At 29.0% G+C, this 24,281-nt stretch overlaps 6 protein-coding genes across 6 annotated transcripts; 1 reads left to right on the top strand and 5 right to left on the bottom strand.

Moving 5' to 3' along the window:
* Nucleotides 1–315: 315 nt before the first annotated feature.
* TVAGG3_0696220 (cysteine proteinases family) lies at nucleotides 316–879 on the bottom strand (the record flags this gene model as incomplete). Its single annotated transcript, XM_001298085.1, has 1 exon — nucleotides 316–879. The coding sequence occupies one exon, from the start codon at nucleotides 877–879 to the stop codon at nucleotides 316–318; it is 564 nt and encodes a 187-aa protein (XP_001298086.1).
* Nucleotides 880–1,079: 200 nt separating this feature from the next.
* TVAGG3_0696210 (DDE endonuclease family) lies at nucleotides 1,080–2,253 on the bottom strand (the record flags this gene model as incomplete). Its single annotated transcript, XM_051243216.1, has 1 exon — nucleotides 1,080–2,253. A coding segment is annotated over one exon (1,174 nt), but the record flags the coding sequence as incomplete, so codon positions are not given.
* Nucleotides 2,254–7,222: 4,969 nt separating this feature from the next.
* TVAGG3_0696200 (guanylate cyclase protein) lies at nucleotides 7,223–8,308 on the bottom strand (the record flags this gene model as incomplete). The annotated part of the gene is made up of 1 exon (XM_001296382.1): nucleotides 7,223–8,308. One exon carries the CDS (start codon nucleotides 8,306–8,308, stop codon nucleotides 7,223–7,225), a length of 1,086 nt encoding a protein of 361 aa, XP_001296383.1.
* A 414-nt stretch (nucleotides 8,309–8,722) lies between these two features.
* TVAGG3_0696190 (guanylate cyclase protein) lies at nucleotides 8,723–9,426 on the bottom strand (the record flags this gene model as incomplete). The annotated part of the gene is made up of 1 exon (XM_051243215.1): nucleotides 8,723–9,426. A coding segment is annotated over one exon (704 nt), but the record flags the coding sequence as incomplete, so codon positions are not given.
* A 289-nt stretch (nucleotides 9,427–9,715) lies between these two features.
* TVAGG3_0696180 (guanylate cyclase protein) lies at nucleotides 9,716–10,345 on the bottom strand (the record flags this gene model as incomplete). The annotated part of the gene is made up of 1 exon (XM_001298062.2): nucleotides 9,716–10,345. One exon carries the CDS (start codon nucleotides 10,343–10,345, stop codon nucleotides 9,716–9,718), a length of 630 nt encoding a protein of 209 aa, XP_001298063.2.
* An 8,679-nt stretch (nucleotides 10,346–19,024) lies between these two features.
* TVAGG3_0696170 (guanylate cyclase protein) lies at nucleotides 19,025–23,745 on the top strand (the record flags this gene model as incomplete). Its single annotated transcript, XM_001305029.1, has 1 exon — nucleotides 19,447–23,697. The coding sequence occupies one exon, from the start codon at nucleotides 19,447–19,449 to the stop codon at nucleotides 23,695–23,697; it is 4,251 nt and encodes a 1,416-aa protein (XP_001305030.1).
* Nucleotides 23,746–24,281: the final 536 nt, after the last annotated feature.

The following is a 24,281-nucleotide window of genomic DNA, read 5'->3' as shown; positions in this document are numbered from 1 at the left end:
TTATTTTAAATCTCAATATTATAAAATAAATGTTCAAAATTTTTAAGTAATAATACTAAATACTTAAATAAGTAAAAGCACACAAGAAAAATATTCACTAACTTAAGAAAAAATCATATATTTAGAGAATTATCCCTTATAATAAGATTAAAAAAAATTAAACTGTTTTCAATCATCATCATCACCAGCTCCATAGAACTTGTGTTTGCGATAGATGACACATTTTGCAAGCCATTTGACACCACCAAGATATGACCACAAATCGCTGCCAACATCTCCACCTTGAAGACCTTTGATCAAACCATCAGGAACAATTTAAGTAATTTCATCGTCGAGCATGAACCAAACTCTTCCTTTGTTGACGAAGGCAACGAAATGACCTTGATGATAAGCAATAATGGAATGTATCTTAAATACATACGTTCCATCACTGTGTTGAGTTTTGTAGTTCTTCTTGATCTCAAATTTGTCAAAGAAGACATTTGGATCAGACCAATTCCTCTGAACGTCGACCCAGAGGAATGTTGAGATTTCATTGATATGAGAATCATCTGTGCACATTTGTTTAATTCCTTGATCAATACCTGCTGCAACAAGAGGAATGTGAAGCGAAACCGAATAGAAGCTTTCATCAGGAGTCTCAGTTTGATATTGGAATGTAACGGCAATATCTGGTTTGTTTGCTGATTCCGTAACATCATGCACAATCTTTTGAAATGTGTCATCGGCATCTTGCTGCTGGAAGTATTGCTTGCCGAGTGTTGTGATGAATTGTGAGCATGAAATTGTGTATTCCTTGTGGCGGTAGTGCAACATCTGATCATAAATTTCGGCAAGTGCTTTCACTGGCGTATATCCGACATCTCCCAAATGCTCCATTACATCTTTTCTGAAAGTATTTACGTAGAACAAAACTTGCAAAACGACATTGACATGGCAGGTAGCTCCCTCATTATGTAATCCTGGAATTGACATTTTTGTTTCGATGTTGTAGATTGCATTTTGTGTTCTTTTAACAAGTATCTTATCAATCTTTTCATATCCAGCTAGTGGAGATGGAATCTTCATTGGAGTTTCTGGAGTTTGGAGATAAAGATCTTTTGGAACACATCTTGGCTTTGGCATTGGGCTTCCTGAACCATTTGGTTCTGGTGTTGCTGCAGCTTCTTTTTCATCTTTTGGAGTGCAAGGAAAATCGCAGTTATCCTTCTCACTGAGAGGTGTGGAATCGATGTGATAGTTATCTAAAGCAAACAATCCTTGAACAATAAGTGGAAGATTGCCTTTTTCACCACGATATCCTATTGCCAAGACACTCCAATTACTTTTATCGCGTGCAAAGCGGCGTTCGACAATTTGGCGATCATGTGCAATCGCATTATTGCGTTTTGTAACTTCTTCGTCATCACCTCTTTGCATAATGACGGCTGTTGGATGGTATTTCTGAATACCGATGTAACCTCTATCTGCAAGAAGTCCTAATGCAACAGATTCAACTCCACGTTGGACATGTAAAAAATCTGAAGCTCCTGATAAATCAAATACTTTCTTATCGTGAACTGAAGCTAAAAAACTTGTATTCATGTGAATTACCTGTCCTAAAGGATTAACAAGAACTTGAACCTTCATACCATTGCAATGGTTTTTAGCATCCCATGAACTTTTACGCTCAGCAAGATCAAGAGGAACGGTAAAAGGAATAGTAGAGCTATCAACTGCAGCAACACATGTTGGAAAGTTATCGAACTCCTTGTCACAGGGAGAATATTGTTTTGGAATGAATTCAGCAATGAAAATTGGGAACATCCTGTTTGTTGTTTTGTTAATGATTTTGCTGAGGTAACTCTGTTTCAAACTAACAATTCCTGACATTTTTTGCAATGGAAGATAAGTGCAATAGTAAGTTAATGTTAGGAATAACGCATCTAATGGATCACAACCGTTTTTCCGACCGCGTCTGGATGAAAACTCATGCTCGCGAACAACATCAACTAAATACAAGAGTTGATCCAAAGAAAAGTTACAAAGGTCTTTGACATTTAAGATTGGGTGTGCCTCAAGGAATTTTTGTAAGCTAAACTTTCTGACAACTTTAAATTCTTCGGCATTAGCTGGTGCTTGATTTTCATCTTCACTTGCGGGCTCTGATTCATCAAGATAAGCTAAGTGCATTTGCATTCTCACGATTTCCTTGGATCGGGTTTTGGACTTCTGGATATCATCCAAGAACTCGGAATCATCCTTGTACTCCATTAATGAAAGTGATATGAACATTTCTTCTAAGAGTTTTCATTCAATTCATGTTTTTAAGAAGTTAGTGAATTAATTTTCATATCTCAGAAATTCGAAAAATAGTTGTTTAACACAAAAATTGATCAAATGCTTCTCTAATTATCTAAATAGCTAAAATTGTAAATTCAAGATATTTGACACAAATTCAATTTTGACGGTTTGAAACAGTGCGTTTATTCTTCCGTTTATTTCTAAAAGCATAGCATTTTTATTAAATATGATTCTAATAATATTTTTGGATTAAACAGATATCTGTGGTCAATTCTATTGATTTTTTTTCCACTCGGAATACATTTTTAAGATATGTAATTTGATCCCACTACTATCAAATGATTAATGCATATAAAAAAAGCAATTACATTTAAAAAAACGAACTATTGAAAAATTGACAGTTGACGGTATAGTTTCAATTTTTTGAATTGATATCGACTATTTTAAAAATGAAACTCTTTTGGAGTTTTTTATGCATCAAAAGGTATTAGTACACACATATATATAAGATCTAGTAATTCGGTTAAGCATTGAAGGTAATTCAAAGGTTTAGATTTTGATATTTGTTTTGTTTGAATACTCTACATGTATATTTAGACTTCATACAAAGTTCCAAAGGTCTATAAACATAGAAAAAATTTAGGATATGGTAATAAATTTGGTTCGTAAAATTGAAAGGAAAATTTTATCTATTCATATATTTAGAACCATCATGTTAAATATATCTATTAATGACTAATATTGCCAAAGGAGAAGGGAAAATTTTATAAAATTTTATCATATTAAGGTATAAAACTATTATTTCCTATATATTTATGAATCAAATAGTAAGATAATCACTCTTTGTTAGACTAAATTAAATGAAAAAAGTCTAAATTGTATGATCGTCTAAACTCAGTATAACCTATACCAAAGCTTATTAATGGCTTATGCAAATATACAGCTGATGTTAGCTTAGTTTTTGACCAAAATACAAAAAAAATTATGAGTACAATATGATCAAATTTTTATAAAAGCAGCCGAAAACAGCATTCAATTGGAATGGTATTATCAATGATAATCATTCAAGACACTTTTATCAAAAAATTTACATAAATCTTTTTCAAAACAGAGTATTTTTGCAAAAATTTCATCGAAAAGATAGCTTTGTCTAATAAAAATGATATGGTACGGAAAATCTATTGAAAATAATCTGAGGAATTTGAAATTCATTAAAAAGTCTTGAAAAAAGTGAATGCATTCATGAATGTCCCATATCCATTTTATCCTAGTTGTTTCATAATTCCATATTGCCGATTCCTATTCTAGTTTTTGGTGCTTTTCTATGATAACCAAATTGATTTGGTTATCATAGAAAAGAGACCATTATAATGCTTAAAATTAATTATGTTTAGGGCCGGTTTATTGGGATAAGGAAGTTTATAATACGTGAACACTTGTTTCCTCATCGAAAAGTCATAACGCATAAAGTCGATGTTTCCTTAGTACAAAAAGTGACATATGACGCTTAAGGATACCCTTACGTGTCAGATTTTTTGCGCATACGAAGAAGTCATGCTAGACATGAGCTATAAACCTGAAATTTTAGCAACATATTTAAAACTTTTTAAACTACAATACACTTTAATATTCAAGAACAAAAATATTCTTTTTAGAAATTACATAATTATTTTATGTGAAATCTATATAAAAACATATTTTGCGAGCGTAACTTTTTTCTTTATAAGCACCTTATATGACTGATAAACTGTGAAGGCACATAATTGTTAATTCATAGAGTTGATATGTTTCCAAAATTGAGAGGAAATTTGAAAATTGAATACCCTTTCAATTCAATTTTCAAAAGATATCAGCTCCTTCAATAATTGAAGGACGATTTTGATCATTTGCTCTTAAAACAAGTATGCCATGGAGAAAAAAGTTACGCTCGCAAATCTGAAATATAACTATCATATAAAAAAATTAAATTTCTAATTTTTTACTCTATAGATATTATTGGCCACTTGTGTAATGCATAAAAGTTTATGTCATATGCATACATTTGGAAGTATGGGAGACGAGGGAAATTACTTCTATGAGGCACTAGGATTTTTAAAAATTTCTCTATCGGACTCACCATTCAATTTCTCGAAAATTAAAAAAAAATCAATAATAGCTAAAATGTATTATGCATAACAAATTTTAATGTTACATGGTATTTTTTGAACTTCATGACATGAATTTTCTTTATATTATTTTTTTTTTTTGGATTTTCTATGATTTATGCGATAGGCTGGAACAACATTGTAAGTGCAATGATATCATTTATAGAGAAATCTAAAACTTCAGCATTCAGAACTCGCAACCACAAAAATATTCATTTGCTAAGTAAGTAAAGTTGATTAAGTTCGACACTTAGCTTTTATACGTAAAACCAAGTGTGTATTGTTATTTCTTGTTAAATTATTGAGAAAAAAATAAATTGTAAGAGAAACGATACTGATTATTGAAATAATATTGAGGGTAGCTGCAGATTTCTTCATTAACATGCCGGAAATTTGTTAATCTTGGTTTTCTATCATAAAATCTGTCGAAGAATCTAAAAACGGAGATATGAAATAGAGATCATGTAAATCTAGAGTATCCTGTCAGAAAAATAGACTAAGCATGTAACCCTTTTTTGGTCATAAACACTTTTTACCACTTAGTCATACAGATGATCATTAAATTTAAACGAGCACTTTTTGTCAGAATTTATTCTTTTACAAAGACAGAAGATTTTAGTATTATTTAATATTAGTGCTGTAGCAAAATTCAAAAAACGGTGAAAATTCAGTGAATTTGTGAATTCACATTTTTTTCGACATTTTTCTTGATATATCCATGCACATTAAGAACACAGTTTTGATACGCTTAAAAAAGCATATTTCATATGAAATTGTTAAAGAAATAAACAATTTATATAAAAATTGCACTTATGGGCAGTTTAGATATATAATTTATATATAACATATATACAAATCCATAGACAAAGTGCAATAACTACAATGTTGTAGAAAATTACAGCAGAAATACTGACTTTTTGAAGGATAATAAGAATTCTTCTAAATGTTGTATTTTTATAATTTGATTGATTTTTTTACTATTTCATTAATCTTTTATGAATAATAATTATTTTTAATATATGTGCTATTAAAATTTCAAATTTTGACTAATATATCTAAGTTATCTGAACGAAACATTTAGAAAATATCATACTTACATTGAAATAGCAAGTAGAGCATATTAATAGCAAGTTTCTTGGCTTTATATCTATCATCTATTGTTGTTTGATCAAACAAAATTCACTCTATTATATGGTGTCAATTAATTAAAACAATTTTTAATAGTTATTTATTTAGTGCGAATAAGTGCAAACTCATAAATGAATAACTTAATAGTAGAAATGAATTATCTGATATAAATCTCACATTTTGTCCATCAGAAATACTTTAATTGCATACGCATAACTATTAGTAATACGTCTGGAGTGTCAATTAATAACAATCCCACAACAAGTAAAATTCAGATTTTTATTAAACTTATTTTTTCCTAAAAGTTTTCTCAAATTACTATATATACATATGTGGATAAAATAATAGTAATATTGTAAAAAATTAGATAATTTTTTTATTTGAGAACCTCTCAAAAGTTCATTCAATTTATCAATTGTTTCAGTTTGATGTATATTCATTTCTGGAGCCTAAAACTTTAGCAATCATGACAATATCATATTCTCTTTCTAACTACGCAATGTAAGGGTATCCTTAACTCTTTATTCCAGATAATGACCATATTTATGGGATTAAAAAGTTTAGGAAGCTTCTCCCCATTAATAAAATCATTGAGGGTAATATATGAATAAATTTTCATTGCTCAAATAGCAAAATCTATAAAAATATTTTTCAATAAATGTTAATGCTTCTTAATGATATCGATTAATTATCGAAAAATATTGGTTTCTGATTTGTGTGTCATATAAATTGAGAACTTTTTCAAAATTTTGAAGGATTGAATTTTAAAATGGCAAATATAATAGCTCACATTACATATATGATATCTTTGACAAATAATACCTACAGAAAGTGAAAATATTTTTTCAATACTTTTAACTTGTTTAGTTATCGTTTTTAATTTTCAATTTCTAATGAAAAGCTGGTTATACGATAATTGTATATTTAGACTAGTTGCTAGTAGATGAGATGATTTTTTAAAAAATAACCATTTCTGGTCTTGAATCGCATTAATAGAAATTACAAAACACAACATAATATTCTAACTATTTCCATTTAGAACCATTTCCCTGCATTCAATTTTTTTCAATGTTCTCACAATTCACAATTCGTTAATTATTGTTCTGAAAAATTCTTTGCTCGGTTTTTGCTTACATGCATCATATCCATGTGTTTAATTTAAATATCAACCCCAATAAAACGATTATTTATTTTTTTGAATACGAAACTATTGTTTTTTATCTTTTATATTTGATCGAATAGTTGCTTTGAAATATTTTTATTAAATTTACATTTCGAATGGATAACTATTAAAAGGCCATTTATTAAAGTTGGTTGTTCGGATTCCTTTAACAGTCCATATACCCAAATCATTTGAAATTAATTTTGCTGAACTCCTGATTTTCGAAAATTTTGTTAATTTTTCATGTAACTTTTTAATCTAATTACTTGATTAATTATACTACAATATGAAAATCATATATTTCTTGAAATTTACACAATTGTCAAAACATTTGAAATGAAAATGTCAAATTCTAAAGCAAATAAAGGAGTAATCTTTAAATAAAAAGAGTTTTTTGATTTTAAAATTATATTGACTTAAAAAACTTGATTAATTACGAAATAATTTTATAAAAAAATTTTATAAAATATAACAAACATAAATAAGATATATAATAATAAAATTATCATGGTTCTACAATATATGTGAACATTTTTCCTCCTTTTACATCGATTTCACCTCTTTCTTTAATATCGAAGTTTTGACCGTAGATTAATTCATAGACAGGTCTAGAAATATGAACTTTCATTGGTACTCCTTTGTTTTCCATCTCATGTGCAATGTTAATTGCAGGTCCTAATATTTCAAATGTTGGTTTTTCTGTTCCGATGACACCAGCAACGATTGGACCGCCAGTGTTCACTCCAACTCTTATTCTTAAATTCTCGTTTTCTCTTTCATCGATCTCTAAGAGTTTCTTAATAACTAATGTTCCAAAATCAACAACTTCTTTTGCATGAACAGCTGGTTGATTTACTTCATCAAATATACCACCAGCAGCCATATAACAATCACCAATGCATTTAATCTTCGTCATTGTTTTATGGGCATTTGTTATCGCATCGAATTCTTTGAACATGATGTTTAACATTCTCATGACATATTGAGCATCATGAGAACCACACCATGGCGTGAATTCAACAACATCCAAGAATAAAACTGTTGCACTTTGTACACTGAAAGAAATATTCTTTTCTCCAGCTTGAAATCTTGGAACTAACATTGGTGGTAAAATACTTGATAGCATAGCATCTGATTTCTTCCTCTCATCAACAATAAGCTTTTCATGCATAACAATTTGTGTTTGATCTCTTCCTGAATAAATTCTTCTTCCTGATATCGCTGATGTTGAAAACTCCAAATAAACATTATTCCCTGACTTGTTGAGAAAAACTAAATCTGTTGTTTTTGTGAAAACTCTGTCTATATTTTCATCATATTTGAATCTTTCTTCTGTAAAGAAATCTTTGATTGGAGTGTTTTCAATATCCTGTTGTTTGATGCCGAATAATTCTTCGAAAGCTGCATTAACTGTTATAATTTTACTTGTTTCTTCTTGGCAAACAATTACAACATCATTCAATTTATTTACAACTTCATTTGTGAACCAAACATGTTTTTCGGAATTGTCATCATTCTTATAATTATAGTGGCCTGAAATGAGATCCATGATTCTCTGGTTGTTGAGAATTGTTGTTGCTGGACATCTCATGAACAACTTCAATGTAAACTTAAGTAATTTGTCTTCGTTAAAAGCAATTGCACAAATAATAATTGTCAGAATTAAAGTCAATATGATGAAGATAACGTTGTATTCTATCAAGTTATCACCCTGACTGTGAAGGTTTTCAACAATAATTGGAATTAATTTTTCTTCTGCTGGATAGAAAATGTTTGATATAATTCAATGGGTCCTATTTGCCATAATTGCTGCAATGAGACATCTCTAGGATCTGGATAGATACTATATAGCATATTGTTATAGAATTTCTTCATTAATCCAGTTGAAACAATAAATTGCATTGCAGAAGTTAAACAATGAACACTTTCCATAACTGTCTTAGGAGGAGTTAATCCAACAGTGCATGTCAATAAATCTGAAGCAGTATTGATTGTAGTACTCATTTCAGAGAATGGAACTTCTCTTCTATCTTCACCTCCAAGACGAATGAACTGGAAATAGTTAACTAAATATGGCAAAATTCTTTGAATATTTTGGATTTCATCATCAATACTTAATATTGATTCTTTAAATGATTCATCACAAGTTGCTAATGAAACTTTGAAAATTCTTGCACAAACACCAAATAAATAAGTAACTGATCCAAACAAATAGTTAATATGATGACAGTTAAATACCAAATTATTGGAAGAAACCATGAAACAGTTCATTCCAAGATAATAGCTGACACAAGATAAAGCAACAATAATTATCATCAAATTCAAAATGCTTGTTTCTATTGATGCTTTTGATGTTCCATCTGAAATAGAAGTAAACAATTTAATGATGCTTTCTTCTTGTCTGTTTTGCTCATAATTTGGATTTGATGATGTGTTTGTTATTGTCATTGTTTGTGTTGCTGTCTTTTCATCTTTAATTTTGTTAAGAGAAGCAGAAATTCCTGATATTACAGTTTTAGGTAAAGTTGTCATTAACTGTAAAACTTCATATCTGTTCTCTCTTAACTTTTTTATTTGTGTGAAGTAAACAATAGGATAAACAATGACATTGATACAAATAATGACTATCATAATGATCATGAATATTTTCTGATAGTCCTCATTGAGAGCAATCAAATAATTGATCATTGATTTAAGAGCTTCATTCATCGCTGTTGTTGGATAGTTATTGTTATTTCTTATGATCAATGAATCAGGACTCCCGCATCATCGCTATCCATGTCTAATAGTTTGCCAACATGATTTGAAATGATATAGGAAATCTCTGTTGCTGTTGTCGTTGATTCTTCCCAATAAGTATTGTTCAAATAGAAGAAGAACTTAATGTTGTTTTCAAATAACAATTTTCTGACATTTTCCATATATTCATTATTAGGTTTATAAGGAATGATGTCTGTCATTAATTCTGTTGATGATGAAACTTTTGCAGCTATGAATTTCATGATTGCTTCTGTATCTCTATTATCTCCATAGCTATCCATATTAAAGTTAGGTAATAGTCTAAAGGACCCATTAATTTTGAACCTGGATTCTTTGGATCATCTAAGACTTGGAACAAAAATCTTCCAGCAAAAGCAGTCAACATTGTTATGATGTTTCTTGGTTTTGCAATTCCTTGCATCATGTAAATTGGTTTTGAATAAGCTTCTGCGTAGAATTGATATACAATAATCATTGAAACTAATAGCAAGAACACCAATAAAATGAAACAAAGCCATGCTGATTTGTAGATATAGTGAATTGCTGGAACTTCATGATTATCAATTTGTTTAGAAATTGATTCAATAGCTTCGAAATTCACCGTATCATCAAATACTGTTTCATCATTAGTTGTTGACTCGTTTTCATTTATTGTCTTTCCAGTACTCATTGAATCATTGCAATAATCAGGAATATTAGGAAATGCCATCATTCCTAACTCATGGATTGTATCTTCTTTGATTGCAATTCCTCTTTGAAGTTTAATGATTTCATCAATAGATTGCTTTGCATTTACTGGATCTCCTTTTACTTCACTTAAAAAGATTAATTTTTGTCTTGCAACAAATCTGTTATTTGGATATGTCATGACTAAATGATCAATTTCTCTTTCGCAATCATCAACTGATTCTTTTGTTCTTTTGATGGCAAAATTCAATTCATTTATGTTTCCTTGAAGAACTAAATCCCAAATATTTCTTAGTCTTGTCTTTGTTTTATTGAAATTCTTTGATAACTTTGAGATTCTTGTCTTTAACTGTGGAGTAAACTTTGTTTCTCTTGTTCTCATGATGTATCCAGCTGAGTTCAAAATGATATTTGACAAGTTTGTGTTTAACTTGAGATTAACAATGTTCTGAGCAATAAAACATAATGTTCCTGTGTTCTCTGGATAGATGGAAATGAACTTTGCATAAACTGACCAAACATCACAATCCAATTTCCATTCTTCAACAGCTAATTTGAAAATATTAAAGTTAATGCAAACTGGATGTGAAAAAGTGAATCCTGTAGCAAGTAACTGTTTGAATTTGTTCTTAGTTCTGATGGATGAGATATCTTTTGTGTCATCAATTTCATCTAATATCTGTAACTCTCTTCTTCCTTTCCTTTTGATGAAAACTTCCGTCAAAACAAATGTTATAACTGAAGCAACACCAAAACCAAGGAAAAATGCGGCGTTCCATGGTTTCTTTAAGAATATAATGATCAAGTTAGCAATACATAGTTCTATACCAAGAATCGAACCACCAAGGACCATAACTTGATGCTTTTGTTTAATAAACGTACCGCAATTAAATACAGTTGTCGTGCAATAGATAAAGAACAAGATTGAGATGGCTATCATTGCTGCAGATGGGATTGCGGTGAAGTATGTCGTTAATGCAGCAACTAACGTTACAAATGTTGTTGTGATAAATAATTTGTTTTGTGGGGAACCTTCAATTGACTGGAACGAACACATTCTAAACACCAGTGATATAGAATATGCCTTAATATTGATCCAATTAAAGAGAAAGATGTTAATAAACGAAATCACTAAGGCCAAAAGATCTTTAAGATTAGGTTTAACGGTTCCTTGTATGATAGCGGATAATGTTTGGCCTGAGTATTGAGCAACAATCGGGATTAACGTGTATGGACCAACTGCATTAAAAATTGACAAAATAATGCAAGATATCTTTGGAACTTTGCTCGTCTTTTTATAAGAATATGCTGTAACAAGTAAGTGAACAACAAATACAATCAGTACCGAGTTAATCGAGTATAAAATGATGGCAGCCTTTCCTAATCTGTACTGTAACGGGACAATATGGAACAATACAGTAATGATTGACATTACCTTGTATGCGAATGTACCTGGAAGGAAAGAATCCGTGTTGGCAGAGAAGAAGGCACCTCCAATTAGTTGGAAGAATCGAATGCATGTAACAACGGAGTAAATTAATGGTATTCTTGGGGCATATATATCAAAGTAATTGAAGAGAGATATCAAATAATCGATAACACGTGTAGTGATTGGAATGTCAATAAGATCTGCATACTTGGAGATTGAGGAAGAAGCAAAGTCGGTATAAGTTACTGATGTAGATGTCAGAGCATCTTCCATGAGAAGTGAATTGACTAATTTGATTCAATTTTTAAGGAATTTAACATCAAAATATTGAGTAAATTGAATTTCAAAGGAAAATAATTAATTATTTAAATGATGTTTTAGGGCTGAACGCAGCTGCAAAAGGTATTATTATCCTATGATTTTCAAATTTTGAGAATAGTTCAGATTTGATTATTCAAAAGAAAAATTATTGTTAAATGAAATTATTATTTATCAAGTAAGGAAATAAAAATACATCGATTTAATGCAGCTCAGAAAAATATCACAATTTTTGAGAGTATTATCTAATACGAAACAAATTACGAAACGTCTCCGTTACATTATCTATACGAGAAGTATAAACTAGCAACCCAGTTAAAGATTTGAATGCATTTTAAACCACAGTTTTCAAAAAAATGAACTCATCAAAAATTTGAGATAAGCTTTTTTAGGCGAAAATGAAATATTATATCGGTGATATTTGTTTCTATATTACTAGAACAATCTAACTTCAAAAGTTAATGAAATTTGTAATTGAATTTTACAACATTAAAAATGATTAGCATTGATGATCGATAGTCAATTAAACATAAGAATTTAACAATAACTATTCAAATTTTGAAAGGAAAATTGAAATTTGCATTATGTTTTTCATTCAATGGCAGTTTTGAATTATCATACTTTTATTAATAAATTGAAATACAAGTTTAGCATACATCTATAAAATATAAAACTTTCCCAGATTTGGGAAACGAAATATAATTGTGAGATAACGGTTTTTCTCAATAAAATTAACTGCACAGTTGGTCCCCTTTGTAAATATGTTAAGCTCCAAAATTCATCAATTATTCATTTAAATGCCTTTCAATCTGAATATTCAATAGCAACCATATTTTTCGTTAAATTGAAATGTCCAACAAGTACCAATATTACTAAGCATTACGAAAATCATATTAATTTTTGCAACTATTTTTAATTAATTTTTCTTTTCGTCAAAGTAGTTAGAATCAAAAAATCAAACACAAAACAAATACTAGCATATGCTATTTATAAAGTGTTTCGATTCAAAAAACTTTAAATTTGATGTTATTTAATAATTGATTAACAAATCTGATCAGACTTGAAAATAAGTCAATCAATATAATTGCATTCTATATACACATTATTTAATCATGAAATCATTAAATATTTTTCATATATATATAAATATCTTTTTGAAACAGGGTCAATTTCTCATTCCCTTGTAAAACCGAAGAAAAGAGAAAATATTTTAGATCTCTGTATTGCAAATGTAATGTAACCATTTGTATTATATTAAAATAGTTATAATATTTTGATTATGCATACAAAATGAATAATTCCTATTTATTGAAACGTGATTGTATAATCACCAAAATGTAATATTTTATTCTTAAAGTATTACTATAAATAATAAGGCTCTTAGACTAATAAATATCAGATTAAATGATCATTTATTAGTTATTATCTGATCGTTGCAAATATTTAAAGTTTAGTTAAAACTCAACTATAGTATCCTTGGACAATAGCTTTCAAGTTATATAAGATTAATTGATCAAATTCTTTATTCATATACATGAATTCTGAATACTCATAATAAGTAAGAATGCCATTTGGGGACATTTTAGAACCGCCCGAATTTTTGAGACTCTAATTTTCCAAATATAGGGGACAAAAATTTAGAAGTATTACAATTTGGAGGAGGAAATAAACCCTAAAGTGGACAAATCGACATCCTTGTAATAAGCAATACTTTTAGATAACGAAGAAATTGAAAAAGGTTATCTTCACAATGGCAAAAAAAGCCGATATTTTTCATTAACTTTGAATCTTTTTAGATTTTGGGTATCCATTATTCGTACAATAAATGATCACCCTTACATAAACCATCATATTCATCAATCTTGGTATGGTTTTTTTAAAGACGAACCAAGAAATTTGTACGTATTCGTGCAAAAAGGACCCTTCGCTAAAATACCAACACGTTCATCAAGTGTTCAACATTTGCAAACATGCAAAATGTTTCAATATACATAAATAGCCAAAATTCAGAATTTCCTCCTATTCATACTTTAATTGAAGATTGTCATTTTCGAAATAATAGTGATCCATCACAACTATCATGCATATTTATTAAAACGCTAGGAAAAATCATTCAAAATCGAATATGTTCTACTGACCATCTAGATCCAACTATTTATCATTCAAATACCAATACAAACAATATAAACTGCATTTATGCACTTCTATTAATAACATTGAATCGATTAATATCACGCATTGCAATTATGAATCATATCAAATGCATTTACAATCTAGATTTAATACAACTTTAAAGGATATAAAATTAATTGATGAAAATTCTTTAAAGCTACTTTTGGTTGCAGATTCTCCACTGCTTGAGATCAGATTATTATAATTAAAGGTGGATCGCTATTTATCAATACTGAAAGCTGTTTTCTACAGGAAATCTTCGCTCAAGTCAAAAACGATGTTAACATATATGTAGATTCAAACTTAACAATGCTAAATTCTTTCATAGAGGCTAATTCTTTTGAAATTCCTACAACTGATGGATACATTACTATTCAAAGTACGACTTTAAACACGAAAGAAAAAATCATTATTGATTCCAATGAAAGGATAGATATTTCAACAGATTCGGGTCCACAAGATATAAATGAAGTTATATTCGATAATAATTATTATTGCAAAGCAGCAATAAAGAAATGCATTTGCCCAAATAATAACGATTCATCAAAACTTATTATTAGAAGGAGATAATTGATTATTTCAATGAAAATAATTTATTTCATCAATTTTCCAACAAAATTTTAAGATTTATGAGCATAAATTAAGGAATTAAGTATTCATGTTATAAACTTTGATTGTATCATGAAAATCTTATAAATTTAAAGGTAGTCCAACAAAAATCCAACATGCGTCTTGATTTGAAACTCAATATGTAAGTATGAGGCATATAAGGTAGAATGTTGGTGATACTAACTCGTCAAAATCACCTTAGGAAAAAAAAACAAATTCAACGAGAGAAAATAAATTTCAGCTTTATATTTATGCACCAAAATGCGACATATACATTTTAACTTGTATTATGTAAAAAAGAATAAATTATATTTTTTTTCTTTGTAAAGTGTCAAATTTTGCTACATTTTTTCTTTGAATGAATGCTCATCCCAACTGTAATTAATTTTTTATGTTGGATTACTAACCCTTCTACACAGGAATCAAGCACTCATTTACATCATTCTTGGGGAGAATTTTTTAAAGATAAAGATTATAAGTTTTACATCTTTGCAAAAAAAAGTCCGTTTAGCACAGAAAGTAATAATTATATCAAATATTCTACATTTAGAAACTTCGAACAAGTCCCTATTTTAATCAATGTTCCAGACTCAGAATTTAACACTCTTATTGAGTATTGTCAATTCATTCACAACAGCGATTCATCAAATCCATCATCAATATCTATCACATCTAACGGCGATATCATCCAAAATTACATTTATTCCACAAACCACTTTAATACAAAACATTGTCACTCATATACTCAAACTAGCAAACGAAACATCATCAAATCGGGATCCATTCATAAATGTTATTATACAGACTCGATTATAACACTCTTTGGCCAAATATTAATTCAAACTTGTAATATTACGTTGAATTCAGCGTCAGATACCACTCACAATTGCTCATTGGCATTTTGCAAAGGTAAACATACTTCAACAAATCAACTTATTGTTTTACATAACAACACAGTAAACGATTTTTGGTTTATAGACACATCTGTCAACACTAATCACAATAATATGATATTATTTAACGGGAGTTTCAGTTTTCAAACGCTTAATCAATATTTTGATTTTTGTAGATTCATTATACATTCACTAGTTCATACGTTAGCGTCAATAATTTAATTATTGAGAGTAATACTAGAATTTTTATTGATTCGGAAACATCATTTAATACTAATTCAATGACTACTGGTGAGGAGTCTGTATTTATTCTAGGTGATGAAACAATAAATACCACCAATCCAGATTTCAATTATAGTGGAAATCCATTTGAAGGTGACGACTTTTCTTGTAAGTTCAAAATGAAACAACCACCAAAATGTAAGGAAAGTGATAAATTGGCAATATTAATATTAAGACGAAGATGATAAGTGTGATATAAATCACTATAATCAATTGAATCAATACTCTGATGCTTTTTCAAATAGTGAAATTCAATTGTAAAAACTGATACCTTACTGAATGGAGATGAAAATCACACTAAATTAACAAATCTAAGAGACTGAAGCATCGAATAATTAAATACGTTATGGCTGTTTAATTATATAAATAAACCCATTTTCCTACTTAAAGTCTCCTTATCGTTTTTCTTCCTCAATATTGAGTGAATCTCAATCAAAAAATTGAATAAGAGACTTTACGATAAAAAAGGAGTTTAATTCAAAACTGAATAAAAAGTAACAAAAAATTCAATTTATTTTAGTTTCATATTTCAATTTATTTTAGTTTCATGTAGTTTCAGTATTCTGGGAATTAACACAGTTCATGCCATAGCTGTGTAACTTATGGGATAAATTTGTCTTGTTATGGCTAGTACAGAAGAAATCCGCTAAATACATGTCCCAATCTGTGTTTTAAACTACCCAATCATTTGCTTCAAAGTCTTGTAAATAATTTCGGATTTATCTGATTTGACGATTTCTGACAAATCTAAATCAGTTTGAATTTTTTATCCTATAGCGTTGCAATAGTACAAGTTGTTCATAATCATATCTCTGCTAATCACCATAGATTTCATCAATCTTGGTATGGTTTTTTCAAGGACAAGCCAAAAAATATCTACACTTTCATAAAAAAAGGTCCATTCGATCCCTTCATAAATGTGATGCATCTGAGTCAATTATAACCCTCTTTGGCCAAATATTAATTCAAACTTGTAATATTACATTGAATTCCAGGAAAGGAGATGTAAACTATCGCTCAATTCATTTTGGACAAAGCGAAACAATATCAACAGACCAACTTTTTGTTTTTAATAACGAAACTGAAAATTTTTGGTTTCAAGGCACAAATATAGATACTCAACACTCTCATATGATATTAATTAATGGAGACTTAAGTTTTGAAGGGTTTGATTCAACTTTTTATTTTTGTAATTTCATTTGTTTGAATAACTTGTATTTTTATGATGGTATCTATAATTTTTATAATTCTAAGTCATTTTCTAATACACTTACAATTCAGAGAGCTACAATAGATACAGATTCTGAATCATGTTTTACCACAAAAGAAGAAATTAGAATAATTGAATCATGGGGATTAAGTGATAATGTTTTTAACCGTGATGAAAATTCTGATTTGAAATGTGAAGAATATCCAATTGAAAATCTTGATTTTTCGTGTCATTTCCAAATGAAAAAACCACCAAAATGCAAAGAGAACATAGGTTTAGGACATCTTATTTTAAGAAGAAGATAAATTTTTGTTTTAATATATTATGAAATAAAAGCATTAATTCATAGATGTCAAGTGTGTAATAAACTTTTTATACAGAGTTAAGGATATTTACATGAAAATAAAATAAAATTTCATGAAATTCTTGCAAACATTATATCTAATGACGAAAAAATTAACAGCAATTAGTCATAATCTTTTGAGAACAATATAAAATTTGCATATTGATGTCTGAATTACCGTTTGAAAGTAATTTTTCATATTATTTCAAGTGTTATAATGTAACAACAAGTTTATACAAGATTACAAGTGTTATATAATGTGTATATTATTTGCTTCTATTAAAAATGAATATTAAAAAATAAGTGATAAAAATAATAAAAATTCGAATAATCAAACTCTAGACTATGTTAATCAGTTTTGATAGAGACAGTGCCTGATTTCTAGAAGGAAACATTTCGATAATTACTAAATGAAATCGATAGACATTTTACCGATCCATTCGCACTATCAACATTTAAGTGTTTCTATGCAACTTATGCTACCACGAATAATATTTTTATTTCCATACAATCAAATTAAATTTTAAAATTTTGGTTGGCTTTGTTTTTGAGAGAGGGTCAAAGTTGCTATTTGTCACTTTTCCACAAGAATATAATGGGGAAAAAGTTATCATATAGTTGATCTCATTCACTGAGGTGAGAGATGCGTGTAGTGTAATGTGATAAACAGTGGGATTGCTGCTCTAAGTCCTAGGTTCGAGACACATTGGCTTCATTTTTCTCTTTTTTATTGACGTAAACTATTCAATTTTTGTGTTCTCCATTCAAATTTCAGAATTTTTTTTGCAGATTTCACGCTACATTCGAAGTTACCTTTTGTAACAACCACCACTGCCTACGAAAGACGAAAGTGTGTCACGATTTCACCCGGAAATCCGACGGTTGTTTAAGAGTAAGCACTTTTGGCACCTACTCCTTTGTTTTTCGAAAATTTTATATAATTGGATCAAAAATATGTTTAAATTATGAGAAATACAAAATAATCCTCAAATGTTAAATTTTAATACAATTAAAATGATAATTGCGCATTAATATATATACATCATAAATATCACATTTGCGGAAAACCAACTGAAAAAATTTCAGATGTCCCGATCATTTTGAAAGATCTTAGAAATTTCGAAAAATTAAAAAAAAATTAACCATAATCTTATATTATTCAATGAGTTATACCAATTCGTTTTTTGGGTTATTTTTTTCATAGCAAAAATTTGAACTCATTCTATCCAATTTAATTTGATTTTTCATATGTTCTCTTTTATAACAAGCATAGAAAATATACAAAATTATCATGAAGCCAGACTGTACTCTCAAATTTCGATGATATTTCTTATCAAATTTGTTGAAATTCCGGCCAATCGAATTAATCTTACTTTCATAATTCTTACTGATTGTATGATTAAAAATATATGAAATCAATTTGAGATATTATTTCAAAACTTCCCCGTATTTTGTAAAAATTTCACAGGTTGAAATTTTGTTAAAATCAATTTTGTTCAAAAATTGATGTACATTGTACTACTATTATTTTCATATTTAACGTATTTCCTTAATTTACGATCACATTCAATTTTTTTATAATAAACCTTTCAATTTAAAGTTATCTAAAATGAGCTCTAAGAACAATGCCTCATCAAAAACATCTACCACAATTGATAAGAAAACAAGGGATGCATTTATCAACTCTAGAGCTCAGTTTATTGACGAAATCTTTCCACTCTATGACCAAATTATGTACAGTATCAAATTTCCAGAGTGGTTTTCAAGCTTAGCATCAATCTTTCTATCATTTCAGATTTTGTCAATAGAATTTTGGATATATGCACCTCCATTTGCAAATTGCACGGGAAAATGGAGGAACACATATATCACAATTTCAAAAATCTTTTGTTTTCAAAATCCGGTAGATTTTTCGGGACCTCACAGAACTATAGCATATCTTTCCCTAGCAATTGCTCTATTTTCCATTGTATGGCTAAGATTTGTTATTTTTTATAGCAAAAGATACTATGTCGTTCCTCATTTCATGCTTAATCTCACAGCAATCATACTAGAAGTCCTCACACCTATCTTTCTTGTCCCATCTGCCTTCGTTGTTGCACATTCCATTGCGGCATTGCATGAAAAATCGGACAAACTCCTTGTTGGAGGTCTCTGCATAGGATTACTCTCATACATCATCATACTAGGTATGTTCATCATAGGTATCTTACTTAAATCTCGATCAGTTGTACTAACAAATTTAACATTTCAAGTTTATGATCCACCAACAGTTCTTGTTTTCTTTGTAACAACAACAGTATGCGTAATACTTACAGCTCTCTTCAAATTCTTTGATTCTTGGTTCTATGTTGTCATGTTATTTGTTCATTTATTTGTTGCATTCATGAATTGTTACAGAAACTTATATATGCCATTCTATACATTATTTAGAAACCCAACAAGTTTTACATTTGGTGTTGTAACAACTGCTCTCGATATTTACTTGATGATTCAATATTTCAAACCATCAATTCCTTATTATCCAACAGTTTACATATTCTTAGTTACTTTAGTTGTTTCTTCTGTTGTTTGCAAACGAATTTTCTTGAAACTCATCGATAAAACAAAACAAAATTTGCAAAAACAAGATGGAATTACAAATTATGACGATTATTTCGATGAAATTGGAGTTTGTAAGAATTCTTTGACAGTCATGAAATACATTGTTGTCGGATTAGCTGAATATTGTCCTTTATTTTATGATGGACATTTAACAGACTATATAATTTCTCATACAAAAGATGAAAAATCATTAAGTTTGTGTCTCCAAATTTTGACATATTTTCCATGCGAATCCCACAAAATGAATATTTTATACAAGAAACTGATGACGAAAAAGAAATTGTCATTTATCAATAGATTCTTGATATATCAGATCAGTGAAATCAAGACAAGAAGATTAGTTTCAAACTCAAAAGACACATTAGAATTATCAAACAAATTACATATGATGAATAATTCTTGCAAATACGGTTATCAACAATTTTGGGATAAATCTAATTGTCCGACCAGTTTCCTTGTAAACCTTTCAAATACTGTTTTGATAAACAATCCAAATAATGTCAAGATTGCCAATGAATATGCGAATTTCCTTGCTGAATGTCTCTGTGATTTTAATAGTTCTATTTATTACGCAATGAAAGCTGATGCAATTGTTGATGGAAACAATTTTAATGTTGATGTAAGTTTTAGATCATTAGCACAGAAATTCCCAAGATATTTGAAGGATGAAATATATGATACTAAAGGATCAAGAGTCAAGAAAACAGATCAAACAAATGATTTCACAGTTTCTAATCATGATTCAAGTAAAGAAACATTTGATGGAGAAGTTGATGCAGAAAATGAAGAATTTTTCGGAAAGAAAATGATTAAAGACTCGAAATTAAGATTAGCTTTCCATAACTCAATACAAGATTTAGAACCTCCACATGCAAGGTACGTAATGATCTTCTCTTGTTTGTTTTTCATTATAGAGATTGGTGTTTTCGTAGGAACTTTTATTGTTTGTGAAAAATTGCAAAAATGGAGAAAACAAAATCACAATGATGTTGAAAATGTTGGAACAATTGTTTTCTATTCAAATTACGCTCAATATTTCATACTTAGAAAATACTTGGATTATACTAAAAGATACAATGAAAGTAATGAAGCATTAGGTAATATATCTGCTGATAAATATACAACGAAACCTTTGTTATCAACAGATTCTTCTTATGTTTTCCAATTTTATGAATCATTAAGAAAAGTGTCAAAAACATTGAGAACAATTTTGGATTCTTTGTCGACATATACAGGCAAATTTAGGAACTATGAGTTAGCACCAGAATTATTATTTGCTCAGATGAATATAACGGAATGTGTTGATTCTAAAGTTGATAATGTTGTTCCTGCATCATTAACAGATAAAATTGTTTTCTATTCTTATGAAGAAAATTATTTAGCAGGAAATTACAACCAAAATTTGATCAGCGAAAACATATTTGATGAAAATGATTATTGCCAATTAACAGCTAATACATTTGATATCTTAGATTATTCCATTCACGTTTTAGAACATTTTAAGAACTATTCAAGTTTTAGATCAAAAGATTATTATAAGTATTACAATAGATTTTTAGGAGGTGGATTAGTATTAATAACTTTCTTTTCTATTGTTCCTTTAGTTTATTTAGTATTTAGTTACAGAAATTTAGTAACAAATGCTTTTAATATGCTTCTTAGTTTATCTCCAAAAGAAAAAGAAGATGCAAAACAACCTTTGACAATAGGAAATTTCGAGAATTCTTCAAATGATTCTCCTGCAGTTGCGAAAGAAGTTATCTCTTATAAAAGAGATATAATGACATTCCTTTATTTTGTTGTTGTTTTTGTTGTTTTGATATTATTCGCTTTTATTTTGTTGACATCAAGAAAAGTCACCAAAAATTTGAGAAACATGGATGAATGGTTATATTTAGCAAACATCCAAATGGAAATTGTTTCTGAGTTAGGTAATAATGCTATTAATTTTGTTTTAATGCAGGATTTGAATCATACTACACCAGATACAAATGTTTTGTTGCAAAGAATTAAGTTATTAATTGATGGTTTACAATATGTAAATGATAAATTAATTAATGGTGATGATGATTACAAAGCATCAATTGGATTCGATAGTGATTTAGATTCTCTTGAAACAGAGTCTGTTTGTGAGTTAGGATATGATCCAAAGTCTGTTCATGATATGTATTGCTGCTCAAATTTGATTCAACAAATTTCAATGTTCAAAAACATTGTTGATGATATTGTTAATAAACCAGAAGAATACAATGGAACATTTGATAATGAATACTCAGCAAATCTTGTACATATGCTTGAGTTTCATTTGTATCCAAATGTTGTTAATGTTCAACAGAAAATTTATAATTTAATGAACAATGAATACGAAAATGGTATTTCAAAAATGACTTTGTATTTGATTTTTGGTTTGATTTTATCTGTTGTCAACTTTTTAATGGCATTTACATATAAGACAAGTATGATTGAGAACTTTAAGTTTGTTCTCATTTTGTTCCAACATTTACCTCCTCATATTGTTGCTTCAAGACATGAAATACTTAGTTTCTTCAGAAAAACAGCTCCAAATAATTCCGAAGAAATGCCAATTTCAAAATCAATTGTTTATGGAGCATCTGAAGGAATTATCATCACAAACCAAAATGCTGTTGTTGAAATAATTAATCCAAGTATTACAGAAAACATTGGATTAACTCCTGATCAAATGCTTGGTCAAGAAATCATCAATTTCGTTTCAATACAAAGCCAACAAAAGATTTTGTCACAGCTTGATTTGATGATGAATGGACAAGGATCTTTAGTTTGGCAAGATCACATTGAAATGATAAATGATAATGGAAAGACTGTTCCTTTCTCTGTGACTATGATAGGAATGAAAGATAATGAAAATGACACAGAAATCAACTCAATTGTTTTCATTCTCACAAATGAAACAGAAGAAATCAAAAAGAGAAATGATGCTGAACAAGCGAAAGCAAAGTCAGAAAAACTGTTGTATCAAATTTTGCCAAAGGATATAGTTGTAAGACTCAATAGAGGTGAGAAAGATATTTCATTCTCTATCCCAATAGCTACAATATTCTTCATCGATATTGTTAAATTCTCTAATTACTCCGCTACTTTAAGTCCGTCAGAAATTATGCAAAATTTGTCATTAGTTTTTGCCACATTTGACAAAAATGTGTCAAAATATCAATCAATCACAAAAATCAAATTGATTGGTGATGTTTACATGGCAGCTGCTGGTTTGTTCAATAATGCTGATGAGAAGACAGCGAAAGATCATGCAACAGAAGCAGTAAATTGCTGTTTGCAATGCATCAAATCGATGACAGATATCAACACAAATCTCGAGTCTTCTTTGGAAGTAAGAGTTGGTGTTAACTCAGGAGGTCCATTGATTGGAGGTGTCTTGGGAACTGATAAACCTACATTCGATATCATTGGAGATCCTATCAATGTTGCAGCAAGATTACAATCAACAGATATCCCTGGAAATGTCCAGATATCTGAAGAAACCAAAAATTTGATTGAATCATCTGATTTCATTATCGAAGAAAGAGGCGAAGTTTATTTGAAAGGAAAAGGAAACAGAAAGACTTATTTCGTTAGACATCCAAACAAACAAGAAGAGAACGAATCATTCGCCCTCAACATGATATCAGGTAATATATAATATTTATCTATATATTTGTATTTGTATGTTTTATTTTTAATAAAAAAAATTATTCAATTTAAATTCATTTTTTAACTTTGATTATTGAAATCTTCATAATTTTCTATTTTATATGTGCTAAAACTTTTCTTGTTAAAAAAAGTCTTCGAACATTACTTTTGAATTAGATTAAATTATAAGATGCAAGAGCTTGGGTCATCAAATGATAAAATTGCCCCCTGCTGGGTACATTCATTGGGAAAGTTAATTGTGGTTACTTTTCGCTATTTGTGATCAAATTCTAAATAATTTTTAATATCTTTCCCATAATCTTTGTTTTATTTCAAAACTGGAAAATCATATTTAGTCAGATGTTATATTAATGATTTTTATATTGAGAAAGTTTTTTTGTTCGGGAATTTTGTCAAAACAGTTTAATAATATCTTATAACCCAATGTAGTTAGCACATGTGGATGGTTGCTATCAAATGATCAAAGATTTCTTACATTTTGTTAATTTTTTAATTGAATTATTTATTTTTATTAACGAATCTCTTATTCTAATCAACCTTTTATGATGTTATATCAAATTGAACATTTATATT

This window comes from Trichomonas vaginalis, chromosome III (assembly GCF_026262505.1).
Source record: "Trichomonas vaginalis G3 chromosome III, whole genome shotgun sequence".
Classification (NCBI taxonomy): Eukaryota; Parabasalia; order Trichomonadida; family Trichomonadidae; genus Trichomonas; species Trichomonas vaginalis.
The sequence above is the reverse complement of the archived record's forward strand: the minus strand, read 5'-3'. Positions and strand labels throughout refer to the sequence as shown.